At 40.6% G+C, this 22211-nt stretch overlaps 2 protein-coding genes across 7 annotated transcripts; one reads left to right on the forward strand and one right to left on the reverse strand.

Annotated features, from left to right (window-relative positions):
- The first annotated feature begins 1564 nt into the window (after positions 1-1564).
- rmnd1 (required for meiotic nuclear division 1 homolog) lies at positions 1565-8180 on the forward strand. 6 transcript variants are annotated; one of them, XR_006373235.1, is made up of 13 exons: positions 1590-1778; positions 1963-2427; positions 2510-2615; positions 2718-2793; positions 4121-4160; positions 4249-4349; positions 4436-4542; positions 4676-4740; positions 4840-4916; positions 5181-5301; positions 5393-5509; positions 6022-6204; positions 6302-8180. XR_006373235.1 is itself a non-coding variant. In XM_044143382.1 (12 exons), exons 2-12 carry the CDS (start codon positions 1981-1983, stop codon positions 6052-6054), a joined length of 1290 nt encoding a protein of 429 aa, XP_043999317.1. In that variant the 5' UTR covers positions 1565-1646; the 3' UTR covers positions 6055-8180. The 6 variants fall into 6 exon arrangements, 5 of the variants coding, with proteins under 5 accessions (XP_043999317.1, XP_043999316.1, XP_043999312.1 ...); XM_044143382.1 differs by having other exon boundaries at positions 1565-1646; positions 1981-2427; positions 6022-8180; XM_044143381.1 differs by having other exon boundaries at positions 1569-1646; positions 1977-2427; positions 6022-8180.
- Positions 8181-8261: 81 nt separating this feature from the next.
- On the reverse strand, positions 8262-22011 carry LOC122846417 (A-kinase anchor protein 12-like). Its single transcript, XM_044143376.1, has 4 exons — positions 21391-22011; positions 17207-17291; positions 8492-15097; positions 8262-8396 (listed from the first exon to the last, which is right to left on the reverse strand). Exons 1-3 carry the CDS (start codon positions 21511-21513, stop codon positions 8526-8528), a joined length of 6780 nt encoding a protein of 2259 aa, XP_043999311.1. The 5' UTR covers positions 21514-22011; the 3' UTR covers positions 8262-8396; positions 8492-8525.
- Positions 22012-22211: the final 200 nt, after the last annotated feature.

A 22211-nucleotide genomic window follows, 5' to 3' on the forward strand; every position in this document is an offset into this window, starting at 1 on the left:
AATCTGGACTCTGAGTGTAATAAAATGTATCTATCTATCTATCTATCTATCTATCTATCTATCTATCTATCTATCTATCTATCTATCTATCTATCTATCTATCTATCTATCTATCTATCTATCTATCTATCTATCTATCTATCTATCTATCTATCTATCTATCTATCTATCTATCTATCCATCCATCCATCCATCCATCAATCAATCAATCAATCAATCAATCAATCAATCAATCAATCAATCAATCAATCAATCAATCAATCAATCAATCAATCAATCAACATACCTCATCGGAATTTTTAAAGATTTCATGTCATAAGTTTAGCAGAAGACGTGAGGGTGCAGAAGAAAGTTGTTTCTGTTGTATGAAGTTTATGGCAACGTCAAAACAGTATATACACAGTTCAACCAGAGGGGGCGCTTTTATGTTAAATGCCTAAACCAAACATTTCAAGAGTCCCGGAGAAACATTCACTCTCTATTTCTATGAGGCTCTTGCTAATACAAATAAATAATATGCAGCGCATAACCTCACCAGAATAATGCTAAATATAAACACAAATCCTTCTAAGTTAAGAATACGCATCCTTTTTGTCACATAACATCATAACTTTTCATAATTTATCGTGTTTCAGCTTTCACCGCGACTCTGCTGGTGTCGTTGCGCTTCTATACAGTGTTTTGACATAACAAGTGGTAACCTCAAGTACAACCAGAGTGACTTTACCCCGTATTCTATCGCAGATGTTTTGATTGTTACCAGATGACCGTAATAAAAAATTTTATAAAAAAAGATTTAACAAAACCAAACGTAGAAAGGATGTTCTTGAGATTGAGTTTCTGTTTGACAAATAATGAAGTGAAATCAAAAATGACAAATCTTCTAATATAACCAGCACATTTCTCCACACTAGAAGTAATATCGCTGTTTTGAAGTGGCCCGGTCAGTGTTCAATCTCGAAAAGTTTAAATCATTTTAGAAATGCAACTTTCAATAACAACTAAAATATTTTTCTATTATTATTATTATTATTATTATTATTATTATTATTATTATTATTATTATTATTATTATTATTATTATTATTATTATTATTATTATTATTATTGTTGTTGTTGTTGTTGTTGTTGTTGTTGTTGTTGTTGTTGTTGTTGTTGTTGTTGTTGTTGTTGTTTCCCATTTCATTTTTGTCCCTTCATCGTTAAAGATTATCTCGTTTCTTATCACAAACAAACGCTTTGCATTAATGAGAACATATTTTTTCATGGAACCATGTAAACATTCATAAATATAATAAAAGTTGGAGGAACATAAATTTTGCACGAGTTGACTTGCATGCACCGTGATGTTTAAAATGCAACCTTAAAATGCCGTGTAGAATCGCAACTGGTGGTAAAGAACATTTTGACATATGACGTATTAATTATTATTTTTGTATGAACAAATATGGCACATATATGGTCATTACTTCTCAACATTGTAGGACCATGTTAGAATAATACATGTAGTTTTAACATAAACTTGAGGCTGTGAGGTTTGCCTGCAAGTCAAGACTCTGGACCTACAACACCCACCTGAATACGTCACTCTACACAGGAAGTGGGGGAACAACATCAGTTTGTGCGAGGAGAAACACGCCTCCTGGGTCAGTCACATTTGCTGTCAAACAATTTGAGAAAGTTTATGGTTTTCTTTTAACACTCCGTTACCACGTACCGCTGTTTATCCACATTATCTCTGGCTTGTTTCGAGACGCTGCGTTTTCCGTCCCCGGTAAGCTAAAGGCTAATGTTGCACGATGGCTTTTAGCATGTTGTTAGCACGTTTTCAGAGGTTATTACCTGCTCTGAACTGTCGTAGTTTTTACTGTGAGCTTATTTAAATTTTTATTTATAATCTGAGCCAATCAGGTTTACTTATTCTTGTTCCTACTTTCTGTATTTTTTATTTATTTCTGTTCCCCCCTTTGGATCAGAAAGATGCTTCTTCGGACATTGTGGTCGAGACTGGGAGCTCGGCAGCTTGCTGGGGGCAGACCAGTCTGTATTGTTTCTTCAACCACTCTTACCCAATGTTTGAAGCCCAGCAACAACGAATCTACCCCAAGGATTCACTCCTGGTCATCTACATTCACAAGAACCCTTTATTTAAACACATTTAACCAGCAGTGCATGCATAAAACACATGTTCATCCTGCTATAGCTGGATTTAATAATTATTATAGTGTTCCTCTTGTAACTCTCCCTGGGATACCTATGAACTGCAGATGCGACCAGGCTCGTTTTTATTCATCTAATATTGTAAAGTCAGTGCTAAAGTCAACCTTAAACCCGGTAATAGTGCCTCCCAAAGGAAAACGACCTCCTAAAGGACCAAGAACTAAACAGCCTTCTCGCTCCAACCAGCCTTCAAAGAAAGAGGATGAGGTGATGAAGTTAGTGGTTGTTTGTTTTTCCCATCTGTTGCTGCCCAGTTCAGTCATTAATTCAGGTGTTATTTTGTCTGCAGGATATGATGCAATGCATAGCCTTTGCAACAGCAGACCAGTATCATTTGCCAACACTTAGCCATGACTTGGTAAACCACGGCTTTCAAGAAATAGATTTACCAAGAGGTATGAGCCAAGCAGCTATTATATCACAGCTCAGCTCAGCAGGGGGATTGACTCTGAGGAACGCTGCTTTGTGTTCTTCTCACTGTCCTGTTTTTATTTCAGATGCATCAAATGTCCTGGTGATAAGCACCGAAAACGCTGCTAAAGTAGACGACGATGCTCTCATTTTTTTCTTCAGGTAGAAACGACAAGCTTTTTTTTTTTTTTTTTTTTTTTTACATCTTTCTATACTTTATTGTATATATTTTTTATTAGAATATCAGACAGTGACGGCGTCACTGAAAATATTAAACACATTCATCGTCTTGTTGAATATCGTTTTAATTGTGGACTTTCGTGATTCGTGAGAACCACACTGAGGTTGAAATGATGATACAATAAAGAAGTTTACTCAGTTTCAAGGTAAAGAGTTGGATTCACAAATTTAAATTAATTGTATTTTTCTGATCTTTAAATACACTAACATATAAATATGGGCCCTAATATGTACATACAGCCCTGTTAATGTTTAGATAAATGTAGACCGTAGCAGGTCACATCTCACCTACACACATTCTACATAACAACCTCCAAGCATTATTATGACTTTTTATTTAGATTTTGTGGTGACAGTGGCCTTTATTAGTTCTACATTATGTAATATTGATAATAGAAATATCAGGCAGAGAAGGGAGAGAGACTAAATGCCTCCTGGGGCAGAAGAGATAAAGACTGAGCTATTTAGCCACATTGACTAGAAGTATGTTTAGGGGATCTGAGGTAAGGCTTTTAATTCAAAGGACACACAAACTGTCAAGCATGGCGGTGGCAGTGTCATGCTGAGGGGCTATTTAGCTGCCATTGTCACAGGTGCATTGTACTAAATGGTTGGAGTAATGACGGAGGAGGATTACTTTACTTTTTTTTTTTTTTTTTACTTCATTTCAAATGCACAACTAGTTGGTCGAAACTTGGACACCTAAACACACATCACCGCTGGTTTAGGAAGGATAGAGCAGTCTGACATTTAGTGTTTAGACGTAGCGAAAGTTTCTTTGTTGAGAATGTGTGAGCGTTACTCAAAAGCACAAAAAAAAGGCAGATTGAATGAGATTTAATTGGTCAAATTTCTAGCTAGGATTCAACTGGGATCTTGCTGGTGGCTACAAAAACATTCCCGGCAACAAACTCAGAGACATTTAGCCACATATTCATGTTTGTGTTGAGCATTTGGGTATAAGTTTGAGAGGAATTCCGCTCAAGCTGTAAAATCAATAATTGTTTGTTGTATCGTCATTTTGCCCTGGAAAGAGAAATGTTAGAATAAGCAATTAAAAGCCGATACATTTCATCAAGATTGTATAGCTTGGTCTAAAACATAACCTGTGTAAAATTAAATTATAGTTTGAATCAACTGGAAAAGAAGAAACTCTTGTGGAAATAGGTTTTCTATCCTGTTCAGATTCTCAGTGTGAGCCTTGGTGTTTTGGGAATCTTTGTTTTGACGTTTCAAATCTGAATTTCAGGGAAGGCTCTGTTGTTTTCTGGAATGTCGAGGAGAAAGAGGTAAACATTACCGTTGACGCTTCCAAACGGAACCGATTTCTAAATCCTGTCACCTACTGACAGCGGAGTTTGTTCTCATTTTGTGCAGATGAAAAAGGTTTTGAGGTTACTGGAGCATCATGAGATCCAGCCTTACGAAGTGGCTTTAGTTCACTGGGAAAATGAGGAGATCAACTACACGGTTGGAGAGTACGACGTGCTTCAACCGTCAGATGGGATTTGTTGGTGTTCCTGAATGCGTGCTGCTCATTAAAACGTTCAAATCTTTTCCTCAGAGGAAACACAAAGCTGGAGAGAGGCAACTTCATTCTTAGTTACGACATGGATCAACAAGAGGCTGTCCTGGAGAAATTTGCATTTTCAAACGCTCTCTGTCTGTCAGGTGAGCGTTTGTGTTGAGTTCACCTGACAGCTCAACACAAACTGTCAGGTGAACCCAAAGCTACTGACTTGCTTTGGGTTTTGGTTTTACACACTTTTTACTCCCAGTTCTTTTTTTTTTTTTTGTTTTTCAGTAAAGCTGGCGATATGGGAGGTGGCTTTGGACAACTTTGTAGAGTCAATTCAGTCAATCCCAGAGGTACAACGGACAAGATGGAAGAGACACTTTTTGCAAATTTTATTACACGTAATGCCAGCTATTTGAAAATCTAAATGTGATGTCATTTGTTTTGCTTAGATGCTGAAGTCTGGCAGAAGAATCAAACTGTCTTCTGCTGAGGTTATGCAGAAGATTGGAGAGCTATTTACGTTGAGGTAAATTGATTTTTCTCCAAACGGCGGCTCACTCGTTTTCTATTTCATTTTAACGACTTAAGAGAAAGCCGAAGGTTTCCAATCACATTTAGACATTTAGCCTGGCTAAATGTCTAAATGTGGCGCCAGCCTCTTCACTTTCTTTGCTATTTTTACCACATCAGGACTGAGGCAGTGCCCGTCTGTGCGGTCACGTTTAACGTCGCCCCGCCTCTGGCGTGACCATTAATCATTTTTGCTCTCTGCCTCCTGCTCTTCCGACAGACATTGCATCAACCTGAGGTCCGACCTTCTCCTCACTCCCGATTTCTACTGGGACCGAGAAAACTTAGAAAAGCTCTATGACAAGACGTGCCAGTTCCTGAGCATCAACCGCAGAGTCAACGTAAATACAGCTGCAGAGCGCGGATGAGTCATGAATAAGAGCCGTGGCGAGACATTTAGCCCCCTTCTTTCTGCGTTGCTGTCATTTGTAGGTTGTGAACGAGAAGCTGGAGCATTGCACGCAGCTAACAGACCTGATGAGGAGCCACTTGAGTGAAAAGCACAGCTTAAGGTTGGAGTGGATGATAGTCATCCTCATTACCATTGAGGTAAAGTGGGTTTACTTCACCCCGTCACTTACAGTAAAAAAGGATTTGTTCATTTTGTCAAAACGACAAATTCTAGATTTTTGGGATTTTATGTTGAAATACCAACACAAAGGAGTGAGAAAAAAGGGGATTTGTCTTTTATCCCCTCTATTCTGGGACTCCTAAGTAAAATCCAGTGCAACAAGTTGCTTCTGAAGTAACCTAATTGTTACACGGAGTCCACTTGTGTGTAATTTAACCTCAGTTGGACTAATGTGCAAATATTTCGAGTACAAATCCCTGTCTTTCGATGTGCAAAACTAGCGGGGGGAAAAAAAACCCCCAAACACTTCCAGCTGTAAAGGCTGTTTGAAAGCTGTTTGCTTTTCTCTCTACTTCGCATTTCTGCACTGCGGCGTGTCGGTCTACCAAATAAAATCTCAATTAAATAGAGGCTTTATGTCACAAAATACAAAAAAAGGTTTTACAAAAGCACTGCTGTATGATTAATCTGTGCCTTGTTCTCCTTGAAGGTGATGTTTGAACTCGCAAAAATGATCTTCTAACCTGCTGACCACAGAAAGCGCGAATCTATGAATGACATTAGAGACTTCAGGGGAAGAATGCTGGGCTGTGCTCAGGTATTCAAACACTGGTATTTCACAACGAATCACTGACGCTGCCGTAAAATGTGAAGGGGACCCGATTAGTTTTAGGTTTGTTACTCTTTCAACAAAGGGACACTTCTCAAACGCACAATTTACTTATAAATATGTCCATTCATCCACTGTTTACTTTCTCATATCCTTTCAGGGTGGCTTGGAGCCGAGCCCAGCTAAATGTCTGTTCAGATTTTTGTTCAAACTTGTTGAGCATTTGACTAAATTTGTGTTTAAATTTTAAGAGAATTATGAGATCACACTCACCTTTACTGAAAACGTTACTCCCGTGACTCATTCGTGTTAGAAGAAAGAAGAATAAACTCTTATACGAATGTATCTGCTCCTATTTGGCGACTCAACAAAAAGCGTAAGTGCTGTTCTGCAGGTTTTTATATGTAGAGCACTGCTTGAATGTAAAATAATCTGTTAAACTGACAGCTGAATAAGACGTTTCAATAACACAGGAGATTTAGGAGATGTGCAGGTATTATTTTATTCAAATAAAACAAATGTTTTAATAATAAAATCTTGCTGATACATGAATAAAGGCATCTCAGGGTTGTGTTTTACATCTTGCCTCTTTTGACAAATTCTTTGAAATCAGAATACATGGAATGAAAGGAAGAAAAGAAGAAAACAACAGTGTGTTTTGTTGTTGTTTTTTTCCCTCCAGCTGATTGTATCCAGATAATCCTTTTGGGCAGAAAGATGGAACAAGAAGTATATTATCATTAAGGCTCAAAAATCAGTATTTGTGTACATAAAGAAACCTTTCTACTGTGATATGGCATGCTCCCTGTCTCCTTGAAATTGACTGAGTGGTATCTCTCTTTGACTGCAAATATGCATTGTAGAGCCTGTGTAAGCTTTAAAACAGACATTATGTACAAGATAAAATATAATAGCATATCTGAAATATGTTTAGGTCTGTAATACATTTCGTAAAACCGTAAAGGACCCACATTCAAGCATGTATTCACTCCCACATTTCTGTCACATTACAGCCGCACACAGCGCTGTATTAATATGATTAATACATTGCTGTGTATTAATCTCCTCGATGTAAAATAGCGCGTAACTGTAGGGTGGAGCAAACATCATGGTTTTCTACTTTGTTTACAAATACGTCTCAAATGTGTGGTGTGCTTTTATATCCAGCCCCTTTACTCAGCTAGCTTAAAATAAAATGTAACGCATTCTGTTACGGTTGTGGAGTTTAGCACAGGGTTATTTAAAAAAAAACAAAAAAAAACATTTCACAATCTGAACATGTCACAGAGCTTTGTTTAACTCGTCATCTGAAAATGTAAAGGGTAGATATGGCACTTGTGCAAGTTTCTATAAGGAGGTTTTAACTCTAAAAATGAAACCAAAGCTGCAATGGAATGGTTTAGATCAAAAGATTTTTGTTGTGTTTGGATAATCAAGTAGAAATCTGGACCTAAATCAGCTGTGACACACTTGGAACAGATACTATGTAACCAATCTGTCAAGAGTTTGAACTTTTGTGTAAAGAACGAGCAAAGAAATTTGGTTTCTAGAAGCTGGTAGACGCCAAAACTCGTTGCAGCTGTGATTGTAAGAAAAGCTCAGTGTACAAAGTTTTGTTTCAGAGGAGATGAATACAAATGACTTCCACACTTTTAAGAGTATTCGTAGAAAAAAACGGGTAATTTTCCTTACAAAATGCATTTGAGTTTGTGGTTGTTGCTTAACAAAATGTGAAAATGTTCAGGGAGTATGAACCCTTTCGCAAGTCTCTGCAGGTGAAATAACATAAGACTGAATGATGAAATATATATGTGGTCATAAATAGGACAGGCTGCGAAGTATCTACATACATTAGTCTATAAAAAAGGTGTGTGCAGTGTCGGAGTACAAACGTAAATACTGCTTCCGAATTCTCTCAGATATTGTTAAAATCACTTACTTTTCAAAAAATAAAAATAAAAATTAATATAATGTTAAAAGTGGGAGATTTGGACATGATTAGTAGTCTTAAGTCGCACACTTTAGAACAGCCATGTTTTAGTGAGAGGTTGATGCGTTCACACCTGAAATCACTGCAGTCACCCTGAGAAGGGCAACTGTCCAAACTTCTCTAACCACACCTCCGTCATAATTAATGTTCAAAATCAAGAATGGTTTCACCACTAAATATGGGAATATTACTGGATTAACTTGATGTCACAGGAAACACTGCAATGGCTTTTCGGAGCGTTCGTCCTTTGTTATGATTGTCCAACCTTGGAAAAGATGAGAGAAAGCACCTGTTAGTCATTTGTGACAGATAATTGATTCCTTAAGTGAACAGTGATTCTGAAAATGCACTAAGATTTACCTGTCATTAACCCCAGAGTCGGGATGTGTTAGCTTCATTCCACTGCAGAGACACTGGTTCCCAGGTCCTCGAGTGCAACAGTGAAATCCTCCCCTTCACTTTCCATTTCACTCGTTTCTTTTCTCAGCGCGTCTCGTTGACTTTCTGTGTCCTCAGCCTCCAGGCTGTATGCCATCTCAAACTTCAGCTCAGGCTCTGTTTCATCCTTTTCTTCACTTTCACTCTGCTGCTTGACACGTTCATCCACCTTTTCTGTGGATGTTTGCATGTCCTGCTGTGGATAGATGTCCTCCTCTGCGTCCAGCCAAACATCTTGATCGTTTTCGTCCTCTGATTGTCTGAAAGCCCAACCCTTTTTCACCTCGGAGAGCAGAGGCTTTCTCAGGAGCACTGCTCTCTTCTCTTGTCTTGCTGGTTGGCAAACCTCCACTGTCTGAACCTCTGCGATGACTCTTTCAGTAGATTGGATTTGTTCCAACGGCTCTATTGTTTCCACTGCTTGGATGCCCACATCCAGTAGCACTGGCTGACTTCCAATCACAGCCCTTTGGATTAAATGTGAGTCCACTTCTGGTTCTGTGATACTGGTTGCCTGCACTGCAACCTCATTCAGCTCCGTCTGTTTCTTGCTTTCATCTCTTTGACGTACAGACTCTGCTGACTCCTCTGCCTGAACTCCAGCTTCAGAAACATCCACCTGCTTCACGGGTTCAATTCTCTCTATAGGTGCAGCAGAGGGCCATGTTGAGGCTTTGGCTTGAGCAAACTGTATGTTCAGTTTGAACTCTAGAGACAGGCTAGAAGGGGACTCCAGGTTGCCTACTGATGAGATTACTCCAGTGTTTTGAGGGACTGCTAATCCAGCATTGCCAGGTGTAGCGAGCTGTCTTTGCGTACTTGCCAGAGGTTCCATGGTGGTTTCATTTGGACCCTTTCCAGCTAATTCCTCTGTTCTTGCATCTCTTGCTGCGGTGCATACTTCTGGCTTGTCAGGTTTTGCTTCCTTCAAATCCTCTTTGTGATCCTCGATGGAGATGTCTGGGCCTTGTGGAATAATTAAAGGTACCTCGGATTCTTCAAGGCCTTCTTGCTCAGCCGGTATTCCAGAGTTCTCAGTGATGACAGTGGCATCCTCCTCTTGTCTTTTGACGGCCATCTCAGAGCCGTCATTGATCACCTTCTCATCTTCCGTCTCAACTGATTCCTTTTGGTGTGTCTCACATATTTCTATCATACTTTCTGACTCATCAATGACTTGTTCTACATGTTGAGTGGCCATCTTGGATGGCGTTTCCAGTAAGTTACTCGTCACATGCTGCATAACGTCTTGAACTGTCACCTGGATTTCTTCAATAGTAGTTTCTTCTTCAACTCCTGCAGTGGCTGAGAGGTTGTCTACTTTCTGAATGCTTTCGTGGCACACATCAATGACTTCCTTATCTTCTGTAATGCCTACTTGGATCACAGTGTCAACGGCGTTCTGCGCTGATCTGATATCCACATCCATCAGGTGCACCTGGACTTTGTGATTCACCTCGATCTCCACAGGCGGCACACGCATTGTCACAACAGCAATGCTCGGCTCTGCTGCCTGATTAATGTCATCTAGCACTAAAGGGGTTGCAGTCTCTACTGTATCATTTATTTCTATCTCACTGGCCATTTTACTCATCAAAACCTCTTGAACCACAACCTTAGGTCTCTCACTTGGAACGTCTTTTAAATTACTCATAACTTCCTGTGATATGACGGTGTAATCAGTTGCAGCCACCTTTATCTCAGCAGCTGAAAGTAGGCCCATTTTATCCCCCTCTACCATCTCCTGCTGCTCACAGAGATTCACTTCACTTTTAGGTTCTTCTGAAACTTCAACCAGGTCTATACAAACTGGCTTGGTTTCCTCAGGACATGTTGTTCTTTCTAGGACTTTGGCAGTCCTTGCCTCCTCATTAATTGAGGATACGTTAACTGCTGTCAGTGCTGGTAACTCCTCCACATTCTCAAGAACATTTTCTTCACGCTCAACCTTAGCATCGCATGGTTTCGTATCAATTTCCTGATCCAGCTGCAGTACATCTTTCCCCTCTGGTTTTTCCGGAGCAATGTCTTCTGGCTGTGGAACATCTTGAAGTAATGTTTGCGTTTCAGGTTCCTGAGTTTTACTTTCTTCATCACTTGGTGCAGTTATTGATTTGCACGTCTCTAAATCTGAGGCAATATCTTGTGGACTAGGAGGCGAACCTTCTAGTTCCACAGATGGAGGTTCTTTTGACTCTGTAATAATTAGTTCTTTTGTGATGGTTTCCAATGCTGAAGTGTCATGTATCACTTCCACATCAGATGGTACAGAGCTAATTGCTACTGCATCTGGTGGAACTGCAGCAGCTTCTGGTTCCTGAGCATTCTCTGTTTCAGGAGCATCCTCCACTTGAATGGTTCCTTGAATCAAACATTCAGGTTCCTCTTTTGGCTTTTCTTCAACTGTTTCTGCTTTTGGTATGGTATCAGTAGGCATTGCATCTTTTTCTAGAACCTCCACTCTGCTTTCTTCTGACGCCTGTATGTCTTCTTGAACATTGTCTGTGGGTTCTTGTGCAACGTCAGTGGCTCCTTTAACATCAGAAACTTGTGTAGCATCAGAAGACTCCAGTGTAGGAATTGTTTTTTGTCTCTCTTTGTCAGCTTGTTCTTCATTTTCTTCAGAGAGAGACTTTACCAATTCAAGTTCTTCTGTATTTGTTACAGTGGATGAAATGTTTTCTGACAACAGCACTGACTGATTAATGGACTGAACTGTATCTTCTTTTGAAGTCAATATTGGTGCTTCTGGACATATCAATTTGTCTTTGATTTGAGCTGCATCTGTTTGTGGCTCCTTGTCTTCTGGTTTATCACTTTCCTCTTGTTTTTCATCCTGTATGTCTGCTTCAGCCTCTTTATTAAGGGTCTGAACTAGATCCTCTTCAGATGTTACTGTTCGTGTTTCTACAGATTTCAATTCTTCTTTGAGTTCAGCATTGTCAGTTTGAGTTACATCCATTTTGACCTCTTTGTCTTCTTGCTCATCAGTGACTTTAGTGAGAGACTCTACTTGTTTGGGTTCTTCTTCTTCAGCTGGCGAAAGGTCTGGCAATGATGACACTTCTTTTTGAAGGGACTGGACAGCTTCTTCCTCAGACTCTGTTGTTGGAGCTTGTGCACTTTCTAATACTTCTGTAGCTTTGGGGCTATCAGTTTGTGCAGCTGCCGTTTCTGTCTCGTTCCTCTCCACCTCCTCAGTTACATCAATCAGAGACTCTACCTGCTTGGATTCTTCTGCATCTCTTTCAGTTGCCATATCATCTGCCACTGGTGCTTCCTTATTAAGGGATTTTGCTGCATCTTCCTGTGACTCTAACATTGGTGCTTGAACACTTTCTAATTCTACTGTAACCTCAGACTGATCATTTTGTGGCTCTTTCTTTTCTGTCTCTTCTGTCACTTTAGGTAGTGACTCTACTGGTTTCGACTCATCGGTGTCTATTTCAGCTATGAAAATATTTTCTGAAACTGATACATCTGTGTTGAGTGTTTGGACCAGATCCTCTACCAACTCTGTTGCAGAAGCTTTTACAACTTCTGTTACAGCACTTTGTTCAGTTTTAACTTTCACTACTGGAGGTTCTTTGTTGTCTTTGGTTTCTTCACTAAGATCCTGTGAGGGTGTTTCGGTTAATTGAATTGTCTCTGGGGACCTTTCTTCAGGTGAGTGAATATCATACTCTTCTTTGGCCACCTCAGCTTTTTCTTGTCTTGCCTGTTCTTCCAGCTCATCCACTGCATCAGGAGGTTTAACCTCATTTTGAGCTTGCTTTGTGGTTTCAGTGTCCTCTTCTGTCACAGTTTGATCTTCCTCCTTCTCACCTACTTCCTCTTTGTCATCTACTGATGTTACCACTAATTCTTCTTTGGAGTCTGTTTTTGTTCTGTTATTTTCAATTTGACCAGTAATAAGTTCTTCAGTCGCTGTAACTTCTTCTCCTTCAGGTAAACTCTCTATTGACACTGCTTCTACTACATCCCCTGCACCTTCAACTACATGCTGCCTCTCTGGTGTAATTTCCAAATCTTTTATGTCGTTTTGTAATTCTGAAACATTTACCTCACAGACGTCATCTGTAGCTGGCTCAGCAGTGTCAAGCTCCTCTTTAGGAACTTCTGGAGCCATTTCTGTAGAAATGGCCTCACTAAGGTGAGAGATGCTCTCAGCTAAGATTGTTGCTGCGACTTCATTCACTACATCAATTCCTTCAGCATTGAGGCCTGTCTTTATGCTTGTTGCTTCTGATCCTCTGTGTACTTCCAGCAATTTGGGCTGGTCTAATACAGACGATTCAAGTATTTGATGTGATACTGAACAAACAGCTCTTTCAGGACTCTGTTCCTCCAAACACACTGGAACTGCCTTCGGGCTTGCGGTGATAGTCTCAGACACCTGCTGCAGGAGGGACTCTGTGTTCATGATGGTGTACTCTGCTGGGACAGGTGTTGTGTTACCAGATGTTTTTGAAGACTCTGATAACTGGGAAACTGCGGACACCATCTCCGTGTCATCTCCCAAGGTAACGTCTGCTGGCTCCGGAGCGGTTATGGCTTCAGATGTGATCTCCAGCAGGTCCTCTGCTATTGTTTCATCTTTTGCTGCCTCCTCCGCCACTGAGGCTGGGGTGGTCTCTGTTATGATCCCTTCCTCTGGGATATCACTGAGCTGTTGATGATTGCTTGAGTCTGTGAGCTCGTCTGGTTCTTCATTTGTAGTTGCGGCTGATGAAGCCTCTTTTTCTAAAGCTCCTTCATGACTTGGGATGTCTTTTGGCTCAGTGGGCGCAGTGTCCTGTATCTGGACTTCCTCTTTGACCTCAATGGTTTCCATTTGAGGCTTACCATCTGCATCTTTTGCTATATTACTTTCTTTTTCTGCCATTGGTTCTGTTTCAGGTAAATCAAATTCAGACAGTGGAACCACAGCAGGTGTCTCGGAGTCCTCATCATCGATACTTGCCACCTCTTTACTGACCTCCTCAGCAGAAACATCAACAGACTTTCTTGTTTTTCTTCCTGACAGGAGTTTCTTTATGGAAAAGGCAGAATCATCTAGGCCAGCTTCGATGGTGCTTTCCTCTTCCTCCTTCACTTTCTTTTTGGGAGTGACAAGTTTTTTAAACGACCTCCATGTTGAGCTTTCGTCTTCCTCAGGAGGACTTCCTGTCTGTTTTGGGGATGACGCCAGAATCTCCTGCATCTCGTTGGACGTTCCAATCAGTGGTTCTTTAGAGCCACCATTTTGCTTAGTACCTTCACTATTTTGAGGCATATCATCCTCAGAGTCTGATGTTTTCCGGCTTCTTCTTCTTCCAGATCCACACAACACAGCTTCCCATGACACAGACGAATCTTTTCTCCTTTTCCCTTCCTCTGTGCTGTGATCTGATATTTGCTCTGCTTCAGCTGATTTCGGTCCATCTTTGGAACCTGGAATTGGCCCCTCTTCATGGTCCACAGATGACTTCTTCCTCCGTTGGGGAGTTACAAGCTTTTTGAATGAAAACCAAGCCCCATCCTCCCCACTCACCACCTCTGCAGGAGTTTCCTCTTTCTTGCTGTCTGCAGACTCTGCTGACGACAGAAGCTGATCTGAAACATGTTCTCCAGAGTCGGAGAGCTTTGTGTCACTGGATTTTCTGCCCTTTTGCTTTTTGCCGCGTTTCTTGAAACTAGAGCCTGACAAAAGCCTTTTCAGGGGACTTTCTTGAACAATTTCCTGAGAGTTGGTGATTTCATTTACGACAATAGATGGTGCTGTAGCTGATTTGGTGATTGGCTTTTCCTCTTCAGTTTTCTCTTCATGCAGCTCTTTCTCACTTGGAGCAACGTCTTCCTCATGGTGGTGTTCACATGGCTCCTGGATCGCCTTTTCCTCTTCTTTCTGTCCTACTTCATCATCTTCAAGCTTCTTTTTCTTTCGCAGACCGGAAAAGATTCCAGTTGTAAAAAACTTTTTAAATGGACTTGCATTTTCGTCAAGCCCAGTTGGGGATGCTGGACGTGGGTCCTCTTGCGATGTAACATCCTCGCTGAGAGGTGAAGATGTTCCCTCATCATGGGATGTATTTTCCTCTTTGGTTCCTGTTGTTTTCTCGTCTTCTTTTTCCTGAAAATCATTAGGTGTAACATCTGTCAGCGTCTGGCACACTGTTGAATCCACAGCCTCCTCTGCCGTGTTGAGATCTGTGCTTTCTTGAGCCTCCTCAGTTATTTCATTCGTTGGCTGTTCAGCCTTAACATCTTCTGGTTTGTGCGGCTCCTCCTCCGTCACGTCTACTGGCACTGGACTTCTGTCAGTGGAGCCTCTCTTTACTGTCAGTTTCAGGCCAATGTTGCTGAAAAACTTCCTGAAACTTTCATTGATGTCATTCTGCTTGGCATCCATTTCGATCAGATCATCGTGTCCAACCTGTTCATCTCCAGTTTCTTCAGTCACTTTCTCCAGATTAATGTCCTCATTTTCTAAAGGTGTCTCTTCTTCTTTTGGTGGCTCTGAAACTCTTATGTCTGGACAAATGGCAGCTGAACCAGGATAGAAGAAAATTATACACCAGTCAGTTTTCTGCTGAGACAAATTTCAGATTTTGAATATTTTTGAAACTCCATAAATTTTCTTCACTAACTAATGTTAAATCACACTTTCCTTTTTGTAAAATTATATTTATTTGCTACATGTTAGAAAAATAACAGACTTTCTTTAAATAATGTAAGTGAAGCTATTTGGATGATGGTATCTTAGCACTTGACCACTCCAAAACATTGACTTTGTTGTCTTTTGTTACTAATTTGGCAGTATGTTTAATCATTGTCCATTTGGAAAACTAATTTGTGCCCAAGCTTTGATTACGTGGCTAATGTCTGAAGATGTTGCTTTGATATTTCCACCATATCCTGTCCTCATATTGTCATCATTTTTGTGAGGTCCACCCGTTTACCTAGGGGCGCTGTATAGGGGGGAAAAAGTTATGCCAATTTCTAGGGCCCCTGACCAACAGGGGGCCCTCCATAATTGGTTTTTTTTTGGGGGGGTGTTTGGTTGTTTTTCTTGTTCATAGAAATTTTAAAAAAATGGGTCCCTGTCAATTACAAAATTAATTATATTGTGTTTTCTAAAATTGTTTTAGCAGTAAAAATCAAATGTTACCCCTCCCAGACCAAAAGCACATATTTGCCCTGAACCCCCCTGGATCTGCATGAAATGGTCCGTTCCTGCTTGGAGCGCTTGACGGTGACGGTGTTCAGCAACAGACAGTACAAGACAAGAACGACGGCGGCGGTTACTGTGCTGCTATGAAAAATAATAAAGTTAGGTTTTCAAAGTATAGAGAGATAAGAGAGAGGGATTAACATTTTCTTTTTTCCATTTTTTTCTCCGAAGAGTTTTTGTGGCGCTAGTGGCTCGTATTTTTGTGACAGTAGGCAGACAGGAAAGCGGGCGAGGAGAGGGGGGAAGACATGCGGCAAAGGTCGTCGGGACCGGGAGTCGAACCCGCGACGTCCGTGTCGAGGACTAAGGCCTCCAAACGTGGGGCGTGCTGACCCCCTGCGCCACCACAGCACGCCCCAATTAAAACTTTTTGTCATGGGGCCCAAGATTCCTGGCAGCGCTCCTGCTCGTACCTCGTGGTTGGGATGGTGTATTTATCACCTCTTTTTCTTCCAAATGTAACGGTGGTCATTATGACTAAACACTTCAATCATAATTTCAAGAGACCAGAGGAAATGTCTCCTAAATTCATATATTTGTCTCTAATTGTAACCTGTTAACTGTAAGCACATGTGATGATCAGCTACTTTCTGTAGGTGAATTGGAGGTAAATCTCATTGTGTGTTTTCACACTTCAAACACTTATTTCTTGCATACCATACAATCATGGCGCTAAATTCAAAGGCATAAGAACTTCAGATGTCTATTTATTTATCATTTTGTACTATTTATTTCTTTATCTTTTTATGTATCTATATGTATATTGTATATTATGTATATATACATAACCTGCACTTTAACTCGAGTCAAGCAAATCTCAATCTCGTTGTAATCTGTTGATGACAAAGACAAATAAATCTTATCTAATTAAAAATGAAATGAAATCAGCCAAAATATCAAGAATAATGTCGTGGGGGTGTTTTGCTTTAGAAGGGTTGGTATGCTTTTCAAAATATATTGTATTTTAAAGAAAATAACATTATGTGGAAACATTGATGCAACCACTCAAGACTCAGTAAGTAAGTTTAAAAAATCGTAATGGACAATGACCCTAATCATACCACGAAAATATTTACAAAGTGACGTGAAAAGTAGAAAGTCTGTGATTTGGAGTGATCCCCTAAAGATTTCTTTAAGCAGATCCTTGAAAGGTGTATACAGGCAAGATGACTCAGACACACCAGGAGACGGGAGAATTGGGCAACAATTACAACAAACTGTTCTGCCACGTATTAAGAAACTCTATGTAAATACCTGAATCTAGAGAAAATGGGAGGAAAAAAATAATTGTTATTCTGACATTTAGCAAACAGAAATAGTTTATGTAATCCTGAGTGACCCAAAAATTCAAAAGACTTAGTCTGATTTGAAGTCGGTGTATGTAAATATGCGGCCTGATGTGTATTTAAATTAGGATTCCTCACCTTCAATGCCAATCTCATCCTCACAGTGACCATTCAGCTCTGCTTTTCTGTTGATATCAGAGATCTGTCCGTTGTTTCTGAGAACCTGAAGCAAAGCACAAAATTATATGATTAGTAGTAGATTATAAAATCCACCAACTGTCCATTCGCACTTTTCCCTAGAGGGTTGTTGGAGTACTGTTGTCCATCTCCAGCTGTTATTGGGCAAGAGGCATCACAGGGCAAAACAACCATTCACACACTCACCCTGGAGTAACCGGTTAACCTAACAGCAACGGTTTTGGACTTGGAGGAAGATGGTACGGGTGAACTCCAGGCTGGGATTCAAACCCAGGACCTTCTTTGTGCAAGTCAACAAGCGGTCTCATCTGCATCATGGTGGAGGCAGTTTTAACATAAAATTCAGCAAACAGTCAATCCGCAGTCAGCTTCAATTATTCTCCATTTACGTCACAAACATTTTGATCATAGGGTGAAAACAATAACTTTCCCTTTGTGAATCCCAGGTATTTCTTTCGTCTTAAGTCGTGTTTTCTGAACAATCGATACAATCCGGTTAGTGTTGGATGGTGGCGACTGTGACCTTTCTGTTAACAATCCTAAAAGCCTAAATCTCAAGACCCTGAGACAGATTAGTGCAGCAGGTCTGAGCAGGGTTTAGAGAATGAGCAACACATGTCCAACTAGAGCAGGGGTCTCAAACTCAATTTCCCTGGGGGCCGATGGAGGTAGAGTCTGGGTGAGGCTGGGCCGCATCGGGTTTTCCACAAGAAAAGCTCTTACAAAAACATTCCAATGTTATCAAATGTCTTTATTTTTATTTTTTAAACAAAATAAGATAAAAAAATAAATAAATTAACAATTCATAAGAAAAAAAAATCAGTAATAAATAAATAAAATAAAAATAATAATAACACAGCAGCTATAGAAGACTAGATAAATGTAATTATTCTAATTCAGATTCAAATGGCTGTATTAACAGTTCTTTAACCTTTAACTTTCTGAACATGAATGGAACATTGAACATAAACTGTTATGAATATAACAGTTTATAAACTGTTTCTTCTGCCTACTTCTTACTGCTAGAGGTCTGGCAGCGCTTCCTCTCGCATAGCCGAGCCACATTTGGCTTAAGGGAGGAGGCATTTGAGACCCTAAGTAGAGCTTGAAGATGCTCGTCAGTAAGTCTGGACCTGTACTTGGACTTATTGAAGTTCAAGGTAGAGAAGAGCTTTTCGCACAAGTATGTGCTCCCAAAAAGACACATGGTCCGCTTGAACATTCGGGAAAACTCAGGGAAGCTGGGTGGCAATTCTCTCAAAAATTGCCCAAGCTTGTCTGCTTTTCCACTCACCTCCCTGAACTTGGCTTTGAGTTCAGAGTGGCACTGCGGGTCAATGAGCTCCATTTGAAGCACTGTGATTGGTAAGTTAGTTCAGCTCCGCACACAACACTGAAAAGTGCCAATCATATCAAACTCGCGGGCCACACTAACATTAAACTTTCATATTAAGGTGGGGGCCACAAACTATCGTCCCGAGGGCCGCAGTTGGCCCGCGGGCCGCGAGTTTGAGACCCCTGAACTAGAGTGAGGTCATTCCCTTAATAAATCAGGATAAACTTCGCTGTCAGCGAGTTGATAGATGTAGACGTCCTAACATATTTGGCCAATCTTCCAGAGCCGATGTTTCTCACTGTTTGCTGATGTCAAAACAGGTCTTCCAAGTAATCCTCGAGGACGATTAAGGAAATGCAGGGCAAAACCGCTGAGAGAATTACAAGATGCCAAAAGATCAAATGCCACAACGTGATTAGAGCTTTCTTTTCCATGGCGACAGACACTCAACGTCAACAACAAGCGAGCACCTGACCTGTGGTTGACGGTTCGGCAGATTTTCTTTTGCTTTCATTAATTTGGAGCTTGTTTGTCTCTCAATGTATGTTTTGGACAGTTCAGAAAACAAAGCAAAAAAAAAAAAAAAATTTCATTAACAATGTTTTAGGCTATGAAATTTCAGCGCCAATTCACAGCACATGAAAAGACCAAATGTATATACAGAAGTATATTCCAGGATTCAGGGCTGTCAAACTCCATTGTCCTGCAGCTTTTAGATGTTCCTCTGCTGCACCACCTGAATAGAATAATGAGGTCATTAAGGTTCTGGAGAACTGATCTACACAAGGAGGAGGTGATTAAGACATTTCATTCCAGTGTTTGGTACCTGTGGCACATCTAAAACCCGCAGGACAATGACCCTCGAGGACTGGAGTTTGACACCTGTGCCAGGATTGATCCAATGATACATACAGATACCAATTTGATCCTAGTTATGATATAGTGCAGTTAAATGACTTTAATAAGGCTGATTGTTAAAAAGTCATTGATTACATTGTGTCACTGGCGTTGCAGCAATTCCTCCTGAATAAGCTTTTGCTGATGTTGGAAAGGAACAACTTCCTTTCAGCAGGAGAAACTGGACTCAGTATGAGCTGCCATGACCAACTAATGGTTTGATTAATGCTTTTACCAAGAGAAATGACGGACATCTTTTCCAATCATTGTTGCATCTTATTTATAAAAGTTGTAAAAGTAAATAAAGTTGAAGGCGTCGTGCAGAACACTTAGATTAGCATGTTTTTTTTCCCTTTTTTAGATGTAGTCCTCCACTATAGTCAGGTACAATAGAGAGCATCTGTAAATAAGTTTCCAAGCTCTGCCACAGATTCCCAATTGTCCTTACTTTGACTAGGCCAGGGATTTGCAAAATGTGTCTCTGGATCTACAAGTTTTCCTTTGGAAATTATTTTAGTTACTCCTAATAACTTTGATTAAACTGATAAAGAACCAATCATTCTTAAATACGATAACAAATACAAGTTTTACATGTTTTATAGTTTTTTTTTTATGCATTAATTTTCCACATCAGAACGACACGAAAAGCACCTGTAATATTTTGTAGATGTTTTTTTTCATGTCATTAGGTTGGAAATTATGTGCCATCTTTTTTTTTCTTTTTTTTAATCCACAAATATTAACATTCCATCAATCCCAGGTATTCGTCCTCTTTTAAAAAAGTTTATTTCTTAATTTTAAAATTTAAAAATAGAAATAAGGTAACGGTTCTTTCAAAATCACAACAAATTTGCTGTTGTAAATATTTATTACAAATTTAAAGTTATCTTTTTTTTTTAAATTGGTGTAATCTTAATGGCTCTAAGCAGGTTTTGTGGTGCTGGACTGAGGGAAAAAATAGCTCTTTGGTTTAAAGTGTGTAAACCCTTTGACTAGGCCGTTCTTACTATCAGAGCCACATCTTATGGTTGAGATGTGGTGTTCCAGGTGGTCTAGAGGTGATGGAGGTCCGCCAGCCACAGGGCTGTTAGCATCTGGGCTAAAAAGGATCATTTTTAGTCTCCTCTCTGGCCAGACCTCCATCTTCCACTTGTTCCCTGTGTGACTGTAGACTCCAAAAGTGAGCTCCGTTGGGTTCTGATGGCATTTCTACTGCTTTATATAAACCAGGCTTGTGGATTGACTGTTCTTGTTGACATTCAGACTTTTGCTATACATGACGCGATCACGTGTCGGGTGTCCATGCCTCACCTCACTCTCTCAGAGCAGCAGTGCATCATGTTGGACTTCCTGCCCATCTTGACCAGGTAATGATGGTGCACGTAAATAATCGATGTTGCTTTCTGCTGAGTGCAGCAGAGAGGGAATTTTATCCCTCCCTCGGGCTTTTACTTTTGTTCTTCTAAGAGTTTTGTCCCACCGACCCACCCCAGTCAGGAAATCCAAAACTACCGCATCATAACGAAAAGCAATGCAGATGAAAGTCCGTCCTCTGAAACTCGAGCAAAAGTGGGCTCGTTTTTGGCAATCCGGCAAAAAAAAATAAAATTCTACACACCTCAGTGTTACAGTGCAACTAATTCTCTCAATTTGAAAGAGCTTTTTGTTCCCTCCCTTCTTTTCTGCAGCAGCATCTGTGCTGTCCTGCCAGCAGAAAACCCCCCGGCCTCAGCATCTTCCTCTGCTTTTTACACACACCAGCCCCATTCTGCGTGAAAAGAAAGAAACTCCGCGCAGTTCATAACAGGTGAATTCCCTGCGTCTAGGTCCTAACACGAACGCATGTACCCAGCAGAACTTATCGATGCGGGGAGAAAGCATGACGCTATACCTTGTCGTCGATGTCCTGTCCGGTTTCCACATCCTTCACTTCCCCGCTCTCCTCCTCTTCCTCCTCCTCCGCTGCTGCTGCATCGCTTTTGGCCTCCCGTGGCGCAGACTGAGCGTCTCCCATAATCGGATCTGCAGCTCGTCACTTTCCGGACGGAGGGAGCCGCGCAACGGACGAGAAAATATCCCAACGAGCCGGCAACTCCGTGGAGGAGAAGGTCGGCTCCTAACTGCTGCTGGGATGGATCTTGACAAACTATTTCCCCCCCCTCTCCTCCTCACCGAGTTAAAACACCTCCCTTCGAGATCACATGAAGATATAAGGAGCCAAGCCTGACCCGGCTCGGCTCTGTTCGGCTCGGCTCGGCACGCCTCCGAATGCATCAAACAAGCTCCTAGACTCAGATGACTGAGGAGATGTCCGAGCTGGAAGCATGAAACGAAGCCATTGTGCATTCCCCACAGATCGCTTCCAGAAGGCAAACAGCAAACATGCACCAACTTATTTCAGAGCCCGTAATAAATCAGAAGTTATTCCGAGATCATTTTGTGCTGTGTAATTGGTTTAGAAATGTATACCTATTCACTCTTAATTGGATCAAATTAAGTCTTAAACTCTGCAAAAAAATACTGGGTAAGTGTTGTGAGAATGTATCAGTTTTGAGAATTAATGTGAAACAGCGTGAACTTAAAGTAAATCAGCACAAAACAACATTCTTCTTTTCATGTTGCTATTTCATACTTTCTTCTTTTTTTTTCTCCCAGACTAAAACCTGTTTATGAAATATGTCATGGTGAACCTTAAGCACTGCAAAAACCTGG

This window comes from Gambusia affinis, linkage group LG16, assembly GCF_019740435.1.
Source record: "Gambusia affinis linkage group LG16, SWU_Gaff_1.0, whole genome shotgun sequence".
In the NCBI taxonomy this organism is placed as follows: Eukaryota; Metazoa; Chordata; class Actinopteri; order Cyprinodontiformes; family Poeciliidae; genus Gambusia; species Gambusia affinis.